Source organism: Astatotilapia calliptera, chromosome 1 (assembly GCF_900246225.1).
Source record: "Astatotilapia calliptera chromosome 1, fAstCal1.2, whole genome shotgun sequence".
In the NCBI taxonomy this organism is placed as follows: Eukaryota; Metazoa; Chordata; class Actinopteri; order Cichliformes; family Cichlidae; genus Astatotilapia; species Astatotilapia calliptera.
The window spans coordinates 7,569,394-7,589,150 of record NC_039302.1 but is presented as its reverse complement, the minus strand read 5'-3'; the positions used below and the strand labels follow the sequence as shown (position 1 = coordinate 7,589,150).

The 19,757-nt window shown below is 38.4% G+C and overlaps 2 protein-coding genes across 2 annotated transcripts in view; one reads left to right on the top strand and one right to left on the bottom strand.

Moving 5' to 3' along the window:
* kcnq1.1 (potassium voltage-gated channel, KQT-like subfamily, member 1.1) overlaps positions 1–12,533 on the top strand; it is a 44,827-nt gene extending 32,294 nt beyond the window's left edge. The window contains exons 11-17 of the mRNA XM_026161486.1: positions 2,128–2,184; positions 4,420–4,549; positions 8,665–8,740; positions 10,613–10,707; positions 10,905–10,951; positions 11,063–11,124; positions 11,931–12,533. Of these exons, the coding sequence (XP_026017271.1) occupies positions 2,128–2,184; positions 4,420–4,549; positions 8,665–8,740; positions 10,613–10,707; positions 10,905–10,951; positions 11,063–11,124; positions 11,931–12,185 (722 nt within the window). The 3' untranslated portion in view covers positions 12,186–12,533. The remainder of the gene's footprint in view (positions 1–2,127; positions 2,185–4,419; positions 4,550–8,664; positions 8,741–10,612; positions 10,708–10,904; positions 10,952–11,062; positions 11,125–11,930) is intronic.
* A 3,894-nt stretch (positions 12,534–16,427) lies between these two features.
* Positions 16,428–17,025, bottom strand: cdkn1ca (cyclin dependent kinase inhibitor 1Ca). The gene is made up of 2 exons (XM_026158374.1): positions 16,625–17,025; positions 16,428–16,531 (listed from the first exon to the last, which is right to left on the bottom strand). The coding sequence occupies exons 1-2, from the start codon at positions 16,989–16,991 to the stop codon at positions 16,428–16,430; spliced, it is 471 nt and encodes a 156-aa protein (XP_026014159.1). The 5' UTR covers positions 16,992–17,025.
* Between the last annotated feature and the right edge of the window lie 2,732 nt (positions 17,026–19,757).

The window sequence follows — 19,757 nt, the reverse complement described above, 5'->3', positions numbered from 1 at the left end:
TTGTAAAAATCTGCACAACAAACAGTGCTGCTGATTCAATGATGAAGAACTAGGAGTCAAATAAAGAAGGTATTCAAATCAATACTGCATCCTGTCAGTGTCACTTAAGATTATGTTGTGTACTCCAACTACTTTGATGAGTTCACTTTAAATACTTCAAATCAAACCTTTTCTAATAGCTCAGGAGTAGTGCCACCAGCAGGTCAAAGTTTTCCCTTTTACTTTTCACTGACACTGAATGACTTTTTTACATTATTTTACTTTAATGTATAAATGATAGAAATGTTCCTGAAAACAGCCTGAATCACGAGCTAGACAGTACAATGAAACACTGTCCTTGCATTAGTATTTAAGAGCCATTTGAAACTACTCAACACATCTAACATTAGTCAAATTGAACTAAATGTATTGTGGAGCATGTGGAGCATGCACACTGCATAGCATTGCACAGACACAATTTAATATGCAATTAGATTGTGGCCAACTTTAGCAATCAGCAGTCACCTTAAACCCTTTAATGTTAACGCTCCCATTCTTGTGGTCAGTGTAGTCACAGATTTTCTCATTCAAGGGACTATGTGGCCTTTTAAAGCCTACATACAAACAAATCAGAATGTGAGTTACTTTTCCAAAATATCATATGCCCCACTTTCTAACTTCCTGGTTTACAACATCCTGTCATGGAGAGTGGGGGCTGCAGCCTTTTGGGGCTGAGAATATTTGAGCTGTTCTCATCAAAAAACAAGCTGTGGAACTTTTGCTGAAGTAACATATACTGACTAATTCAATATCATCCTTGAAAATGCCTCTTTCATTTTTTTTCCCCTGTCAGTTCATTTTCCATGTTCATTCATTTCTCTCAGAGTGTATTCCCTAATGTTGTTCTGCTCACCGAGTAGCCTATTTTATACCTTTTCAAAAGATCATCATTATTACTCCTCTCACTGCTGTATGAAGGACATTAATGGATAGCCTGATCTAGTAGACTGACCAACCAAGACACAGGAGAGGATCATCTGTTTACTTTTTCAAGAAGATAAATATGGATAGTTTTAGCACATCCATAATATATAAACATCTAATTGGATGCTACTCTTTTCAGGCCCTCATTATATAACCTCTTTCTTTAACACAATCTGGTAATGTGAAAAGCTGCTTACATGGGTGACTGCAGCACCACCAACACAACAGTGCCAATGGTTTTGCTTTGCACTCACTTCTCAGTACAAGGGGAGAATTTAATTTGCACCATTGTACGGTTCTATGCATGTCTGTGCACTTCACGATCTCTGATGCTACAGGTCTACTGCACATCTTACATTTACAGCATGGTGCTTTTAACACGTCCATTTTTTACTAAGTTGCTACATTGCCATCTGTTGTATGCTTGGGGTGAGGGGATGCAGGCACTGATGCTGGCTCAAGTGCTTAGCTCCTTACAGAGTTGTCAGCTTACACTAAAAGCGTATCCTGTCTTCTGCATTGAACAATTTCATCCCTGCGTTAACCTTGTTGGTTATCTCTGCTGTGTGGGCATTTATTCCTCATAATTCTGTTCACTGGGTATGTGGTTACATAAAATAGATACAAGTCATTATAATTTTGATTGCAAGAGTGGAAAAACTGAAGGAAAGTAATTTTCCATCAGTGTTTTTCAGTTCATAATAAATGGAACTATCAGGTGTATTGCAGATGTGGTATTTCTTTTTACATTTTAAGTCTTTCTGCCTCTTTTTAATTCTCATTGTGCTTCTTCCATTCAACTTAACTGCCTACTTCCTTGCTTGTGTCTTTTTTCTCTTTGTGTTTATGCCTGATTTAGCAGGACTCTACACTCTGGGAGGATGTGGTGAGCTGCATGTTAGTGTCCACATCCTGGTCACGTCCTCTGCGCACTCGCTATCCTCTCCTAATGCTTGTTTTTAACAGCCCATCAAGTCACTTTTTGTCATTGTCAAGTTTTATAACAGCATGCTTTCTTAGTCAGGCACCCATGAGGTAATGAAATGTTGTGTTGTTTTCTTAATGACTAATGACTATGAAAAAGGATTCCAAGTGCCACATTCATTTTTCAGGATAATTAAAGTTAATAATTTATGCTTGTGTTTTCCATCATGTATTCTTCAGATCGCCAGCAGTCCTGGACATCTTTGTCCTCTCTTCAGTTCAGCTCACCACCTCCAGGTAACTTCAGAGCTTAATGTTGTTTTTAATGTTACTTTGTTTGCCTTGAAGATACAGTCTGGCGTTCATATAAAAAGTGCACATGGCCAAAGAGATGGCACTCATGAGGTTGTGGATTATTGTTTTGGAGCCTTGAGTTTAGTATTCTGACCTTCGCCATCTTTACTGCTGCTTTCTTGTTAGATTGATGTTAATTATGACCACCAAAAAAAAAGGTTGTGCACAAAATGGACACCTGAGAAAATACACAGCCTACAGAATAGTCGATTCATGGCACCTTCCTGTCTCTCAAAGTGTCCAGGCCCCTAATAATGCAAATAATGCTAATGCCTTAACAATTTAAACCCCTCTACAAATGTCATAAGAAGGAAAATTAGCTAGTGAGGTTTTGTGGTCCTACAACTGCTAACCACGTGATGTTAAGTGGTCCACCATTTTTGATGTGTGACTATGTATAATCAATTCAGCAAGACCTCAGTCACGATGCCCTAGAGACGGTGCACAATAATCTGGCAAGGGAAAAATATGTATTACCAAATAGATCTTGGAGGTTCCTAGCTGTTGCTAGGTCGCAAAGAAGATGCCTGTATGTGATTGCTTTGGTTCCTAACTCCAGTTGCCCACAGTTCGTAGGAAACATGGCAAGTTGTCTGAGACTGCAAACATTTGCCAACTACTCTTCAAATGGGGATGAAACTATAAAAGTGTGACACAAGTGAGGCACAACTCTTACTTTGAAGGGAAATGCCCTCAATTTCCAGTTTGTGTCGAGTTTGTGTTGCACTTTTATAAGTTTTCTTATAAAAGCGAAGGTTTATAGAAAAAATTAGTATCTTTGATGTAAAAGCTGCAGCAATCTTCAACCACACCAAGGAGGTTTTTGGTGCAGCACCTTCTTTATGACCAACTTCACCCAGTGGCATGAAAGCAGCTTCCAGGAACCACTCATCAACTGGATTACACATTTTTCCCTTGTGGTTCCCTTATGATGGAGGAGGCCAACGGTGTGCATATGATGTCATTTGAGAATCCTCTGTAGAGATTGAAGCCTTTTCCCAGAAGAAAAAAATGCATATTTCTGTTGTAAAGTTAGAAATTTGAACATGGATGTCTATTAAGAACTTTTGAAATCGACTTCAAGTGGTCATTCCAGGAACTGCAGATTTTTGGCACTGGGGTGCTGGCTTCATTTTTCAGTTTTAGTTGCAACAAGTTTTGGTTTCATCATGTGTGATGTTACATACAGTTTGAAGTGTTGTTGCCAAGAGGACTAAAGGTCTGATGTGTTTAGATGATATGCAAAGTAATGTTTGGCATTTCATCTAAAAAGCTGCCCAGCAGGGAGTTAAAACATTTTCCTGCATTCTGTTATTGAGAAATATCAGTGTGCTGGTCAGGGCAAGTCTTGTCACCAGATGACAACACCACTTAAGATCATTTGATTTACAGTGCATTTCAAGCAGTGCCATTTAACACCTTTTTTTTAATTTTTTTTTTATTTCACACATCAAAATCATGAACCTGTTGTGTCATACGTCTCTTAATGGTGCAGTTTCAAAACACTCCAGCGGCAGATTTGGATAATTGAGGGGTTACATTTTGTCTTTCATTTTTTTTAAATTAAATTTTACCATTTTAAAAGACACAAAAAAGTCTCTTTATCCAAGTTTATGTGGCAAAGAACAGAAAGTGCCACCCTGCTGGCATGTTGCATTTGAGAACATCTACATAAAAAAAAAAAACCCATCTGTGTCTATCCAAACGGAGTTGTTTCCTCTCTTCCCTGTTTTTGCAAGATGACTGTAGCTGTAAATTCAGATCTCTTTTCCCATCTAAATACAGCACTTTTATAATCCTAAACAGAGCTCTGGAGAGTCAAGATCCCAGGTCACATGAGGCCTAATTTTCCCACAGTTCACAAGCCCTCACTAAATCACTAGCGATTCTGAAAGCTACCATAGGAATGTCTTTTTCCCCCCTTTCCACTGTCTTCAGATAATGTTACTTTTAATGCAACATATGGGCATATTTTTGTTGTTGGTTATATCAGCATACACAACATTAGTGCATTAAGAGAAATTAGAATACATTTAAATGTGTAAGTAAGTGTAAATCGCAAAACCTGTTTGAACAGGATGTACACAGGGAAACTTTATCTGCAGTGTCACTGCAGACACATATTAATAGCTAAAGTCTAATGAGTGTGTTTCTGGGTGTCTGTGGGTGAACGTGCAGTGAAAAGAAGCCCTGGCCTTTTAAAAGTCCACTCGCCCAGCGCGCTCCAGAGGAACTGCAGCTTTGCAGACGACATGGAGCTGGAGCCAGAGAGAGAGAATGAACTGGCCCCAGCCTCCTCAGTGTCACAGTGAGTTTACCACCATAGGATTCTGTGTTTATGTGTACGTTCGTTTTAATGACCATGACAGGGAAGGTTTTTATGCATTTTGTTTTAGGGTTGTTGTTTTTTTCCCGCTATTTGTAATTAACCTTTGAAATATGCCAAACCCCAGAGGGCTCGTGTCTCTACTGTGTAATGAGTGTGTATCAGGAAAAAAAAATCACTTGCATTTGCCGAGGCACTTGCACAGCTAGAGACTGAGAGTGATATGAGGAAATGAGTGTTAAGTAACTGCAGTGCAATGTGAGTGCACAGTAAGTGAAACAAATGGAGCGACAGTTTTGACCCGTGGGACTTCTTTCTAAACGGAGGAGTAATGATGCAGAGTGGGAAATGCATGCAGCAGCGTTGTTGGCAAAGATCACTCTGTGCTCTGCTGACTTCAAAATACGTAACCAGCTGTTCTCATAGAGCAGCGCCACATCAAATCCCATGCTGCATTGTGCCATTATAAGATACTACTCTTTGTGTTATCCATGACGAGACAACACCAAAAATATGAGAGAAAAAAAACCCTTGAAGAATGTGTTTCTCTTCACCAGGTTTGTCTTTGATTACACGCTTTGTTACATATTTAACACCAATTTGTCAGTTTTATTTTATTTATAAGACCGGAGAATAGCTCAGTTTAGTCATTGGTACAAATCGTGGTGTATAGATTCTCGCTATGGAATACTTCCCAGGAGTCATATTTCTGCAGCTGCCAGTTCTGACTTTGCAGTGCTATGTTTTGGCAAATTGATAATAATCGAGGTACTGAGACTTTCAACAAAACTGCCAAACATTTGTCCCAAACAAACGAAAATTACACACCCAGTTACCCAGAAGACGGAGCTTTTAAAGTCATAATAAAAGAAAAAAAGTGTGTGAGGCAAAAATGTAAAGCTCAATAGAAACTTTTTTGAAAATCTTTTTCACATTGCATTTTTGTTTATACCAATCACATGAAGCATTTGGAACAGGGGCGATTCTAGGATCAGAGCTTTGGGGGTGCTGAGCACCCAGAGAGCTGCCCAGCCAAGCAAGATAAACTGTACTCGTCACGATGAGACTTCTTCCCTGTCTCTGTCAGTCCCTGCATCCTTAAATGTCTCCAGTTGTCCTGAGTCCTCTCTGACTGTCTCCTTGGTGCATTTAACCCCTGTTCCTCCCTGTCCTCGTCCTCTGTTGTCTTTGTTTCCGTTATCAGTCATCATAATTTTACCATCTCTGTGCAAGTCTGCAAATTTCTTTATTAAATCATAAGATTCTTAAATTCATCAAGTCTCTCTGTGCCTGGGTCCTCGTCACAAAACATGACATCACTGTTTTGTACATTTTAACACAATTGAATCCCCACATTTGTAAAAGAAAAGAAAAAACACTTTTTTAAAGTCTGTAACAAAACCATCAAATCAGATAAAGGTTAATTAAATGCTGCAAATAAAGAATGGATTGGAATTAAAAAAAAAACAACGTTTTAATATCAGTCATTTTCGACATTTCAGCATAAAAATGTCGACAGTACAAAAAGCGGAGTTCATGTGCCTTTAGACCTTTCAAAAAAGCCACAAAAAGCACTCGAGGAATGTTCAACAACCATTATTTGCTTGGGTTTCATATTTTTTAAAGCACAAATTTCTATGATGAAGACAGACTCTGTGGGCTACATTATTGATCACTACTACTAATAAATATAAGGCAGGGGTTTGAAGATACACAAAGTGTAGATTTCAGCTGTTTTTGGAAGTCTTCTCTCTGAGTTCATTACATACCTCGCAGAAGCAGACAGCAGCAAAATGAGTTTTTCCAAAGTTAAAGAATTGCATGTATTATTGCATGTAACCCACCTGTATTTACTTATATGTTATATTATCAATTATTCTCAATGTAGAGACACAGTCAGTCAGAATCCATGTCACCTTAAAAATTTTTATGGATGTTTGCCCCTATTTGAAAAGTCTCCTCATAACTCATAGTGATAATAAAACCATTGGTACAATACTGATCGTAAGAGTAACTTTTTGAACTGTCAAAGCATGACAGCTAATAATAATGAATTATTCATATCAACACGTTACCGAGTTCTTTTGATTCCTCAGAGGCATCCGATGGAAGACAAAACACTGCTCAGTAGACCATTCTAAAAGAATATATGGCACTAATAGTAATCAAAATGCCTTTACTGCATTAAATAGCACATTTAGGTGCTATTTAAATAGCACTGTATATATTAAATAGCACAATCAAGTATCCCCTAACGGCTCCAAAGACATCCTTCTAATCTTGCTAAGGCTTTAATCCATGGGATTTCATTCCACTTATCAAATTTAGGGTTGCAGGTGGGATTGGAGCCTATCCCAGCTATCATAGGGCAAAAGGCAGAGTACACTCTGGACAGGTCACCAGTCCATCTACAGGGCTGCCGCAGAGAGAGACAGACAATCATTCATTCTCACAATCATGGCTAATAGGGAATTTAGAAATTCCAATCAACCTAAACCACACGTCTTTGAGAGATGTGATGTACTCAGAAAGAACCTACACATGCATGAGGAGAACATGCAAACGCCACACAGAAACACTCCAGTCAGCTGGTGGATTTGAATTCTGATGTTGACTTAAAAAACTGCCCAACATGTTGCCTGGTGACTCCAGTGGAGTAAAGATCAAAACTTTTGCATCTGCAACACACATATATATGCAGACTAAATGACTGATGTACTCAGACCATGATAATGATCAACATTAATAAAGTTCACTGATGGCTGTTACTACAAAAAAATGAGAGTGAAAAATATGCTTACTCACTTCCTTCAAGCCCTGTAGAATCTCACTTCTCAACACATCAGGTACTTATTTTGAAGCACTGAATATCTAATGTCACCAGGACATTAAAAACTGCATTTATAAAATCACCCATTAAATCTGATAAAAGAAATGAAAAAAATGTTTGCTGACTTTCCCCAAACAGGATTTAAAAAATCTTTTTCCTTTGGGTGCGTTAAGCGTCATGTTTGTCTCGAACCACTAATGTAGCTGACTATTCGTTAAGATCTCTGTTGAACATAAAATGATCATAGTGACTTTGGTTTCTACTGAGGAATACGTAGTCCAGCACATAATCCCCTTTAAATCTGTACAGAGTTAATTACTAAGCTTGCTAATAGGTAGACTTGGATGCTTTAGATAGAGCAAGGCTAAGCTCCTCTTTTTATTCTTTGTGCTACGTAAAACAAACTGTCTCTTAATTCCAGTCTTAGATCTCCTCTTTTTAAGTTTAATAAGCTCCATTTCCAAAATATTTAACAATTTCTTTAAGGATTATAACCTTACAGATCCCTAGGATGTTCACATCACAGTGTTCATTGATGGTAGATGAAAATATTAAAGAAACATCTTTGATATTCAAATGCTTCCTTTTTTTCTGAAGAAGTCACAATTTGCCATTAGAGCTAAAAGAAATTTGTCTCACTGCCTGGCTTCTGCTTATATCACTACCACATAATCCTTTTATGATGTAAAATGGATTCTATAATAGTTCAGGAACACATTATTGACGTTTCATAGTGCTAATTTGACAAAATGTTATGAAAGCTGTATGTGAAAATCAGCCCATTGCATTGCCTCTGAAAAGTCCATTATGAGACTCTCACCTACCTTGTTATACACCGGACTTAACAAAGAACTCGCTGCGCTCCCACCTCACATACTCGCTCACTGCTTTTCCAGGGTAATGAGCCTGTTAAGTAATACCTATTTAATAATTCCCACAACATAATAATGGAGGCTAAATGCCCGACAATCACTCTAAGCTTTGTGCTAATGATTTTTCGAGAAATGTGCAGACCTTGAAAATTACCCGCCTTTGTTCTTTCTGTAACTCACCTTCATCACATTCAAAGGAAGACAAGTAATAGAGGAGAGGCTTTTGATGTAGATGGAGCAGTAATAATGAAACTTAATATTTTTGCCTATACTGATAAGAGTTCAGGTATGAAGGTTAATGTCTGCCACGTTCATTCAATTCAGTGAAAGAAGGGGTGTAAACAAGTGTAACAGGTTGAAGTCGACCAACCTTGATGCAAATGTGTTTTTCACAGACTCACAGAGTCTCACCGAAAAGCCATCCGGGTGATCCAGAGAATGCGTTATTTTGTGGCCAAGAGAAATTTCCAGGTAATTATTACAATTTTTTTAATAGCAAAAAAGAATAATATTCACACATTGGGAAATAATTGATGTTTATGTGCTCTACTTAAAATTGCGTAACCTATCTGCATACTCTGAACACCTGCTAACAGCTTGGTTTCACTAAGCAGTATTTATTCATTTCTAACATTTCAGTAGTTATTAACTAAGTACTGTACTGTTATTTACTGTCACACTGTCACTGTGCAAACATCAAACACAACAAAAGAGATTGGGGAGCAACAATAATACACTTTGCTCCAGGGTCACAGCAAGCAGTGGTTCAGCTGAGTTTGCAAATGAGCAGTGGTTCAGCTGAGTTTGCAGATCAGCAGCATCATTATAGTAATAGGTTTTTGAATTGGATGTGGAAAAAAGATGAGTACATCTGGATATGAGTCCTATACTGTATGTTTTTTTTTTCTTTTAGATGATGTTAGTAACGCTTTTATGACTTCTCTAATTCTAATCAAAAGCTCAAGCCATGAAACGCTAGCTGTGCCACAAGAAAAAGCTTGTATTGGATTGTTTCTAATGAACAAAAACTGAAGAGACAATCTCAGGATTTTTTTTATTCTGTTTCGGTTGTAAGTTAATGTGGCAGCTATGGCATTTTTGCTTTGCTTTCAAGTATAAAAAAAAATAATTCCACTTCACTTTATGTCCAGCTAACCTCTGTTCAGTGGTTTGTTTGTTTTTTGTTCTTTATCAGTCAGTCACAATAACATTTCCATGATATTAAATTAATAAAAATTACTGTGTATACAGGATTTACTTTATATCTGGTTTCTAAACCTCACCAAACATCTGTGGAAGAGAAGGAGCACTCTCTTTCTGTTCTAAACTTTTACATTTTGGGGCATAATTTAAAAAAAAATCGTCTGGGCCTTACCAGATCTTTAAATGATTCGAATTTATATTCGAATCATTTAAAGATTCGAAAAGGGGGGAAAAGTGTGACATACCAAACTTTATGATTATTTATTTAACAAAGAACCAAGCCAAAGAAGAAGCAGTGGATGAGAAACTAAGTATACCTCATGATTCAGTACGCTGTAGAACCACCTTCAGCAGCAATAACTTGAAGTAATTGTTTTCTACATGACTTATCAGTCTCTCATGTCATTGTGGGGGAACTTTACAGCATTTTTTACGTCTTTACAACATTTGCAGGCATTCATTCATGCACAGCTCTCTTAAGGCCCCTTTTTTTCTCTGCAATTTCTCTGAGCATTGCACAGCCTGACCTTGGAGTGAATTTGCTGACATGTCCATTCATAGTAACTCTAGAAATTATTTTGTATGTTGTCCATGTGTGAATAATCTTTCTCCCTGTGGAACGATGGACTTAAAATTGTTTTAAAGTGGCCTTGTAACACTTCCCAGATTAATGAGCAGCAACAATTACTTATCTAAGATAAGATCGTTGCAATGGTCTTTCCTCGCTGGCTTCGTATTAACACACTGCTGAATGCTCCAGGGCAGTCATCAAACTTGCTGATGAGCAATAAGACTAGTGCACTAATGTTACCCTTTTAGTTTCTATGAAAGCAGTAAGTGTGTACTTAGATTTTCACACACTGTCTCCTGAATTTTGGCTTAGTTTTTGTTAAAGAAATAATAACAAACATGTCATGTCATGTGTTGTTGTTCACCCGAGACTTGACTTAACTAATTTATTATTTCTATGCCATGAGTAAAACCTTTCTTTTTTTACATAAGTTTCTTTGACAGAATAATTTTCTAAAGAATATCCAGTTTCTGGCATGTAAAGACATTCGTACGGGTTTGATCCTGACAAGACATTTGTAATAAAAGAGATGACGTTTTGATTAAACAATCTGAAACTCTCTGTTGTAGCAAGCTCGTAAACCGTATGATGTGCGAGATGTGATTGAACAGTACTCCCAGGGTCACCTCAATCTCATGGTGCGCATCAAGGAGCTTCAGAGACGGTAAATGGTTTAAATAAGATGAGCTTCATGTGAATTATATCCCCTGAGTACAGCATGGATATATGTGTACAATACTGTCAAAGGCAAAGAGATAAATTTAAAAAAAAAAGAATGGAGAAGATCTAGGAAGATGAAAGGGGAAGTAGAGAGAGTGTGTAAATATTCCTCTAACTTAAGGCTCCCATTGTTTCCCCCAGACTGGACCAGTCTTTAGGGAAGATAACTTTGTTCCAGACAGGTTCAGGTAATGAATCACTCCACTGACTTCTCGAAATACATTACAGCAGCTATGGTACAAACCACAGACCTAATCCTTCTGTCTTGTTATTTACTTGACTGTTGTCTGCCTCTGAAGACCGAGCCAAAGACAAAGGCAACAACTCTATCGGATCCAGACTCAACAGGATGGAGGACAAGGTGGGATTTGTGCAACCTCAGTGGAAAAATACAGTAACACTCACAAGCCTTGTAGAGTTTGAGATTCTTTCTTTTCTTTGTACAAGAGAAAAGTCAAATATTTAATTCCGTCTCCATTTATCTTGCACTATAATTTGAGCTTTTATAGCCGTTCACAAGGGTTATCCCAAGAGGATGTTTACAATGACAATTTACAATTCAGTGAACCCTTGAAAATAAACTGCATTTGGGAATTTTCTGGGTAATGCAACAAGAGCTGCCTTTGTTTACTGTAATGTAACATGAGCCACTATGTATGTGTGCACATGTGGCCTCGTTTTTGTTGATTCAAATATAAAACTTTAAGAGCCTGTTCCAGTTCTGTGGCATAAAAAGAGGAACTGTTTGCTTTCATGTATTTCAAAGATGCATCAAAAAAAAAGAAAAGAAAAAGGAACACAATGTGCAATTCCCTCCCTGAGTTTTTATATACATCTGTGATTTTTTTCTCTTTGTTATTTGTGATTGGATGAAAAAAAGATCAAACTGCGTCTAAAGCTTTTAAAGAATTTTCATCTCATAATCCTGTAATAAACATCACTTTAGTTTGTGTTTCATAACTGACCATGAAAACTACAATCATTAAAATAATTGGCCCAAACTAAAGATGCTGTTTGTGCCACACGGGTTAATTAAAACTTTATGAACAACGTAACCGTAGCTCCTTCGTTTAACAAGTAAACAAACCTAATTTAATTTTAATTACTAAGAGGCACTGTTGGTGTCATAGCTGTCACTTAAATGAATATTTGATTGAACTCTTACAGATAACACACATGGACCAGACTTTGAATCGCATTGTGGAGTCCCTCGCATATCTGCTGGAACAGAAGGATGCTGGTGGCGACGGTGGGGGCGGGTCAAGGCTCGGACCGACCTGTAACGTCCTCCCCAGCCAGGACAGCCTGCCAAGCTATGACCAGCTATCTTCACCCTCTTTGTATGCCTCCTCCAACACCGCCAGCACAGTGGTCTGCCCCAACCCGCCCCCGAGCACCACTGGCAGTCAGGATGAGAGCTGATGAAACCAATAAGCAAACACCAAGTTTTTCTTCTTTTAGTATAATATAAGATATTTATGATGAATGTCCCAGCAGACCATGGGGAATATGGACATCTGTGAGAGAAAACCAATAATTCAACACTGCAATATCTCTTAAGGATTGCTATTAGATCTTTGTAATTGCCAGGATTGAGTATTGTACTTAACATTTATTCAGGTTAATGCCAAAAACCCTGCAACTTCAACCTCCATTCTTCCTGTTTAGCATATGCATATGTAGAAATTATAATAATTTGCAGTAACTTTATTACTCTTAGGGGCCTTACATTTCTATATATCACTTGAAAATCCCAAATGAAAGGCTGTTTTCACTGTTTTCCACTTTTTCACTTTTTTGTTAATGTGAAGATTTCCTTTCTCTTTTGACAATAAAATAATGCAGTAATCATAATCATGCCTGTGTGATGTGAAGCAAAAAACTTTCAATGGTTCATGTTTTTATGAGCCAATCCTGTTACAGTCTGAGTTACTTTTTTTCTCAAGCATTATCCTGCAATAGCATATGATTTATTTCAGTAAATCGTTTGATTAGGTAGAGGATCAACAGGGGGTTCTCACCCCCTTGGGGGACACACCCCTAGGACTTAAATATGGGGCTCTCCACCCTTTGACCTTATAACTGAAGAAGCTTCTCGAATGAGAGGTCAAACATCTTCAAGCAACTTGAAGAAGTCCAGACGCTTTTCTTTCCAAGCTCTTTAGACTATGTCAGTAGTCTCTCTTCCCCCCAGTGGATGGTAATGGTACTTCAGGTGGGCTGTTGTTGAAAGTGAATTTGTATGCTATGATATGATATGATTACTTTTCTGGCTGATTTCTGATCCTGAATTTGCCTTATATATCCATAATAATGGGGGAAAGTATGTAGAAAGAAAGGGGCTATGACGTGTCATAAGCAATGAGTTAAATTGCAACTAAGGAAAAACATGACCTTTGGCTTATATTATGACCAAAGCTCTAATGAGAGGTTTGGGTGAGCCACAGAAAACATCCAGGTTTCTGAACTGATCATGGGAGTCTTAAATTTAGGAAGTGCTGATTTACATTGTAGCTGACCTTTTTACAGACTTTTTAATCTGCATTAGTTTTTTAATCCGTAAAAGCTTAAGGTGCATATATTGCTTTAGAATCAATTATTATATTATTTTAATTACTATATTGATTACTGAAATTTCAAAGCAAGATCGAATTATTGAGAAAGAAAAATGCAAATAAACTTCCCAAATCTGGAATAAATAAAATATCTTAAAGTCATCACTACCAAGCCTTCTTTGAAATAATACATTAAACTGCATTCATCTTTGAGATTGTTCTTATACATTAATAGGTTTTACTTAAATATATGCCATTATTTACTATACAGTTTCAGTTACTATTTGTTGTTTAGCACAACTTTTACGTAGCAATAAAAGATTGAACTAATTATTACTGAGTGTCTATGTATTGAGTCTGCTGGCCTCGAGCAATCTCTCACTAAAACCAGTGAGATAAATATTTGAGTTACAGAAAGACATTTTTCTTTTGTAATAGGTATTTTGAAGGAAAAGCAAACAAAAAAAGTCAGTATTTCACACTAAAAATGAAAGCAAATAATCCAACTAAGAGTCCTTGTCTTGAATGTCTGGAGCACCGTTCAAGTCACTGCTTCCACAAGTATTTTGCATCACTCATGTTTTAACACAATGAGGTGGAGCTGTGTGTCGTGTCCTCGCCAGCTTATTGAAACAGTCAAAAGCATGGCTAATACCATGCTCTTTAGACAGCTGACCTTTGAGCGGCAGATGGTGACCTTTTCCCTGCTGACCATCCGTGGGGTGTCCAGGCATTCCTTCATACAAGTACCCATGTGGAGAAAGGGCCCAAATGACCATCTGCCTCTGGTGTGGACAACAATGGGCTGCACCCTCCTAAAGTGTGCTGAGGGTGCTTGGCCTTTGTGGCGATCAGGAAGAGGGTGAGGGGAGAGTTTCATTACAGGGAGGGCGTGGATTGTTTGGGATATTGGAGTAATCTGCGTTATAAACAATCAAACAATACAGAAAGTCATTATGTCCTAAAGCTACAATGAACTGATTTTTTTTTTCATGTTTCTTTAGCATCTGCTTAGGTGAGGCAATTTGTAAGGCACATTTCATACAGAAAGAAAAAAGAAATAAAACACTAACATGCTAATTTTGCCAGCAGTTTGCTTCGCATCAAAGGATACAATTTCCTCAGATTGTATTTGTTGAGTGATCAAACACAAGTGGAAGTCCTAATGCGTGTCTTTTCTGCAATTTCTTCTACTTTGGACAATTTAATGAAATCCCAATCAGCCAAAAACAAAGCAGTACTCTTTGCAGGATGCTTTTTGTTTTTTGTTTGTTTGTTTTTTAATCAACCTATGGGTCATTATGAAGGAACAGTTCTTATTCTCTCAGCAAAATCACTCTAGAATTGCATGAAACAATCATTGCAGGCTTGTTAGTGACAGTTAAATTCACAGATAATGTACTGATGCTTGTAATGCTTCTCTTTCAGGAATGTAATTACTGCTGGAGTTGGAAACCTGGGAATCCTCTATCCTATGGGAACCTATGGACCCATGGGACAGTTTGCTATTTATTTTTGACACGTTTATTTGAAAAATAAATCCACTGGAACAAAGTGAATGATCATTTGTCTCCCATTCAGAAATAACACAGTTAGCAACGTCACCGAGCCTTTTAAAAGTGTTATTGTCTTTCTTTTTTCTTGCTTGTGTAGCAAGTATGAACAGGTGGCCTTTGGGAAAGTGACATTTGAGCAATCGTAAGGCAAAGTAAGAATAAGCGTAAGTGGTATTGCTTCAGGCACTTGTCAAGGATGATAGCAACTTTGACTATGAACAGGGACTAAGTGAAAATAGAAAAGCCGAGGGAAGACCTGGGGGTGGGGGGGTCGAGGAGTGCCAAAGGCTGATTTGCAGGTGAAATAGATGGCACGCTCTGCTTTGTTGCTATTATCCTGCTCTCAGGCCAGATGGCCTCTTGAAGTTCTTTAGAGCTGAAACCCCAACACTGCAGGAGTGCACATACTTATGCGGGATTTGGCTTTTCTAATGGGCTAATTTGGCAATTACAGTTTATATTAATGGATATAATTTAAAGCCTGACGGCACATTTCTTACAATTGTGATTATGAAATATCTCATAATAGAACCCAGAAAATGCAATTACTCTGAAACAATTTTCTTCTTTGAATTGCTAAACTTACAACCCGAATAGTTTTTTTTTCTTCTATGACTTCAGAGAGAGAGCGAAAGAGAGAGACTTATTAACCTACTCATCTGTGTCTGCTGCAAAGACAGCAAAAAAACACTAAAGATGTACTCTCTCATAAGACTGCAGTCATATTGAAAAACCAATAATTTAGAAATCTGTTCACCAAAGGGCACGGCTATAAATAGATGAACATTTTAGTGTAAGAAAAAGCAGTCTCGGTGTCTTGCATATAAAGACAAGACTGACAACACGTTTGACAGCCGGAGGATAAAAAGATTAAGCTCTATTCAGTGTCAGCAAACTGTCACAGTGCAAAATGTGGTGGACATTGTTTTGGATATTACCAATCTGTAGTTTTTACATTGTGTATTATTGATGTGCTGCAGTTCTCAGTGTATGTCTTAGACAAGTATAGATCTGTAAAGTATTGACTGGCAATCATGCATGAGCTTCTGAATGGCTATGTCTGATTTTATCAAAGAAAGAGTTTTTAGAGATAAAATTCACATTAAAAAGGTTTGATATAGGAGATGAAAATGAAACTATCACAAATTTGTTACTTTACACGAAAAGTTTCCTGGTGTTAAAAAAAAGTCAACAGGCATAAAATGTAATGATCAATAATCACAGTTTATTAAAACTGTAATATGCACAGAAATGTGCTACATATTCATTTTATATAACAATAATGACCTAACAAAATAGTGCTTTTTTCAGAACAAGTTAGATTAGCAGCACGAGTGTATAACAGATTTTTTTAAATGCCAGTGAAGAACATTCATAACATCCATAAATAGAATAAATATTCTAATAAGAGATGCAATCTAAAAAAAAAAAAAAAAACTGCTAAAGAAAAAAAAAGAATAAATAAAATCCACCAACATACAATAAAATAAAATAAAATAATTTGTTGTGGGGATCAAGTCCATGAAAACAAATAGTCATTTTCAGCTGCATGTTCATCTTAAAGTCTTGCGCAGAGCTGCTTCATTAGAACCGACGTGAAAATGATTCGGGATGCTCTTGGCTCTTGTTGTTGTCCTCCTTCTCTTTGCGAAATAATCTGAAAATCGGAGCGCGAGATTGGTCAATATCTTGGCATTACATTTGTCGATAAGCCAACAAACAAAAGCCAACGGGACTCATTTTCCTGTACCTGTGATCCGTGCATTGTCTTTGAGACTGGCTGCCGGTTTGGAGAGCCTGTGGAGCATCTCTTCAGTGGGACTCTTGCGCTTGTTGGTGATGTTGGAGCAGTTCTCCTGGTCGGTCCCTGCGCCGTCTTCGCCGTCGCTCGGCCTGTCCCCACCTGAACGGTGGGCAGCGTCCTTCGGCCGTGCGGCTTCCTCCCACTGAAACCGGCCGGGCAGCGGGGTTTCACACTCGAAGTTAAAATTCCAGCGCCGCCTGTCCTGCTCAATGATCTCCTTAAGCTTCAGCTTCAAGTCCCGGCGCAGCTGGCTGTGGTCCACCGGGCCAAACAAGCTCCTGCAAACAGACTCCCTGCGCCTGGTGGGCTCCATCCTTCAAATGGTTAAGTTTTTGTTGGAGATAGTGGTGGTGCACTCTGCTCTGCTCCATACTTGACTGCAGGTTGATTTAAAGGCTGCAGGGCGCAAAACTTTTTTGTTTGTACACAATGACAAGACTTCTGATTGGCTGTTGGAGAGGGACAGCTGTGGTGTGGGGGTTGCTGGTGGTGATCCAATCATTGTGTGACGAACTCAGCTGAAACACTGGATAAAAGCTCCTGATTGTGTTTGTTAGTCTGTCCTGTCTAGTGGTCACAGAAGAATTTCTTCTTACTCAGCATAATCCAGTTCAGTTATGTTTTATTTATTTTGAATCACAACAAAAGTTACCTCAACGCACTTTAAATTTTAAGGTAAAGACCTCACAATAAAACAGAGAAAAGCCTAACCATCAGATGACCCCCTATGAAAAAGCACTTGGTGACAGGAAAAACTCCCTTTTAACAGCAAGAAACCTGCAGCAGATCCAGGCTCAGGAAACCGATCATACTGTGGAAGAGAACAACAATAAATTTATTAAAATATGAGACCTCTTGCCTCAGTGAGATTTACCTACCTTTATACATGTGAAATAACATTTTTTTAAATTAATAATAACTAGTGATTAAATGCAAACTGGTGTATAAACACATAGAGACTGAAGAAAAACACTCAGTGAATCACAGGAAGTCTCCAGCAGCCTACACCTATTTTAGTGTAACTAAGACATTGAGGATCACCTTAGCCAGTCTGATCTATAAGCTTTATAAATAAAAAATATTAAAAATTAAAAGAAGAAAAGCTTAGAGCTTAATCTTAAAAGTAGAGAGGGTGTCTGTCTCCCAAATCCAAACTGGGAGCTGGCTCCAATGAGGGGGGGCAAGCTGAAGTCTCTGCCTCAAGTTCTACTTTTAAATACCCTAGGATGCCCCAGCATGAATGCACACAAGCACATTTATAACCCATGCATGGCTGCAAACTGTCAAGAAGTACAAACCAACACTAAATTGTTTGCAATTATTTCTGTTTATAAAATGTTTTTGTTTGTCACACCAGATGGCAAAATGCAGTTCAGTCCCCACGAGCTGTGATTAAGTGGTCTGTGAAGCTAAGTTGGGAGACTAGCTTGAAGGAGATTTTAAATTTAAATCAGGTACGGTTTTGCTTTTTTGCAGGCCTATTCTAAGACTGAATGTAAAAAGATGGCGGTAGCCACATGTTTGGTGACAAGGAGCACACAATAAAACAATAAAACACTCAGCTTGAGGCTGAGTGTTTTATTGTCGGTATCTTGATGTCTTGAAAGCAGAACTGATGAGTTGGGGGTTGATCTGACAGTGAAACCTCATGTTAGTAACAAGCTTGGCCTACCGTGAATTACACCCTGCCATCCTTCGTCAAAAAAGAGAACATTATCTTGTTATTTCTTTAGCTGACATTGGAAAAACAGGAACTTTTCTCTCATGTAATTGTTTATCTAATAGTTAATTACTTTAGTGTAGTATGAATGGCTGGGTGGGGGGGGGGGGGGGGTAGTGAGGGGCAGTCTTTATCAATTGGAAACGTTGGAAAACTTATACAAATACAGTTACATTTCTGAAAACTATGCACTCCTTCACATTTTCTGAAGCTGTCCAGGGGACTGGATTAGAGTCTTTGCTAAACTGGGGGCAGCATTCTGGCTCCCAGGCCTTGTATTTGACCCCCCTGCCTGGGGCTCTGCTTTTCTCATGGACATTATCTATTCTGCTTTCCTGGGTGTTCAGCTAGTCTGTTCTTTACATCACATTCACTTTCCCAGTACTGACATCACTGCCTGCCTCCTCCCCGTCTCCGCCTCATCCGAGTTGGTCAGAGCTACATCAATCTTCAGCTTCCAGCTTCATCTTCACCACCACCAGTGTCTAGACTCGGAAGAGTCCTGTCCTAAATCCTATCACCACTGGGATTCTGTTCTTCCATGATGGATCATCAGAGTCTGATCACTAAATGTGTTAATTTATTTCTTTTTCTCAATAAATCATGTCCAGTTCTTCCGAATGATCTCTCCTCATTGAACCTCTTTCAGAAGCCTGAGGAGGCACTTCTGTTTTGGCTTTACTTTTCAGAAAATGGAGCCCATGCTCATTTTTAATATGCAACCTGTACTTGAGTTAGTTGTATTGCATTAGTTGTATTTTGGTGAGAAATCTTCACAAATACACTTCAAGTGGACCAGTAAGAGAGGACCACACATGTAATTTCCTGTTCACTCAGGAACTCTGCTAGAGAAACTGTGGGTAATGGACCTTGCACTGCAAGATCAGAATAGTAATGATAAAGAAGGAACGATTCGCACTCCTCATATGACTTTTCCCGATCAGTCTGGTGACCTTTGAGCCCCTCTTCTCTAAACTTGAGTCTGCCACTGACCGGTAGGCATTTTGAGTTACACCTCTGATAAACTGAAGCAAGTGAGCACAATACAGAGCACCAAAATGAAGGAAATACACTGAACCTTCGTGTCCATTCGTTTTATATACAACACACACCATTCACTGACCATGTCAAACATGTGGAAAGTTTCCATATGGAAATGTTAAGCCTATAATTCTTAAGCTGTCCAAGAACATTGCCCTGCAGTGTAGAGAAACTAGACACAAGGCTGTTCCATTTTGCAAGTAAAGGTGTGGTCCAGATGAGGGTGATGTGCAACGGCTGACCAACATGCAAAGTGATGGTGCACGCCAGTGTCTGGGATTGGCTGGAGGGAGGGCCCCACCTTTGCGCTACTTCCTA

Excerpts from the sequence above, each read along its gene's own strand:
- cdkn1ca (XM_026158374.1), bottom strand. The coding sequence starts at position 16,991 with ATGGAGCCCACCAGGCGCAGGGAGTCTGTTTGCAGGAGCTTGTTTGGC. Across the intron at positions 16,532-16,624 it reads AGACAATGCACGGATCACAG|ATTATTTCGCAAAGAGAAGG; the intron begins GTACAGGAAAAT and ends TCCGATTTTCAG.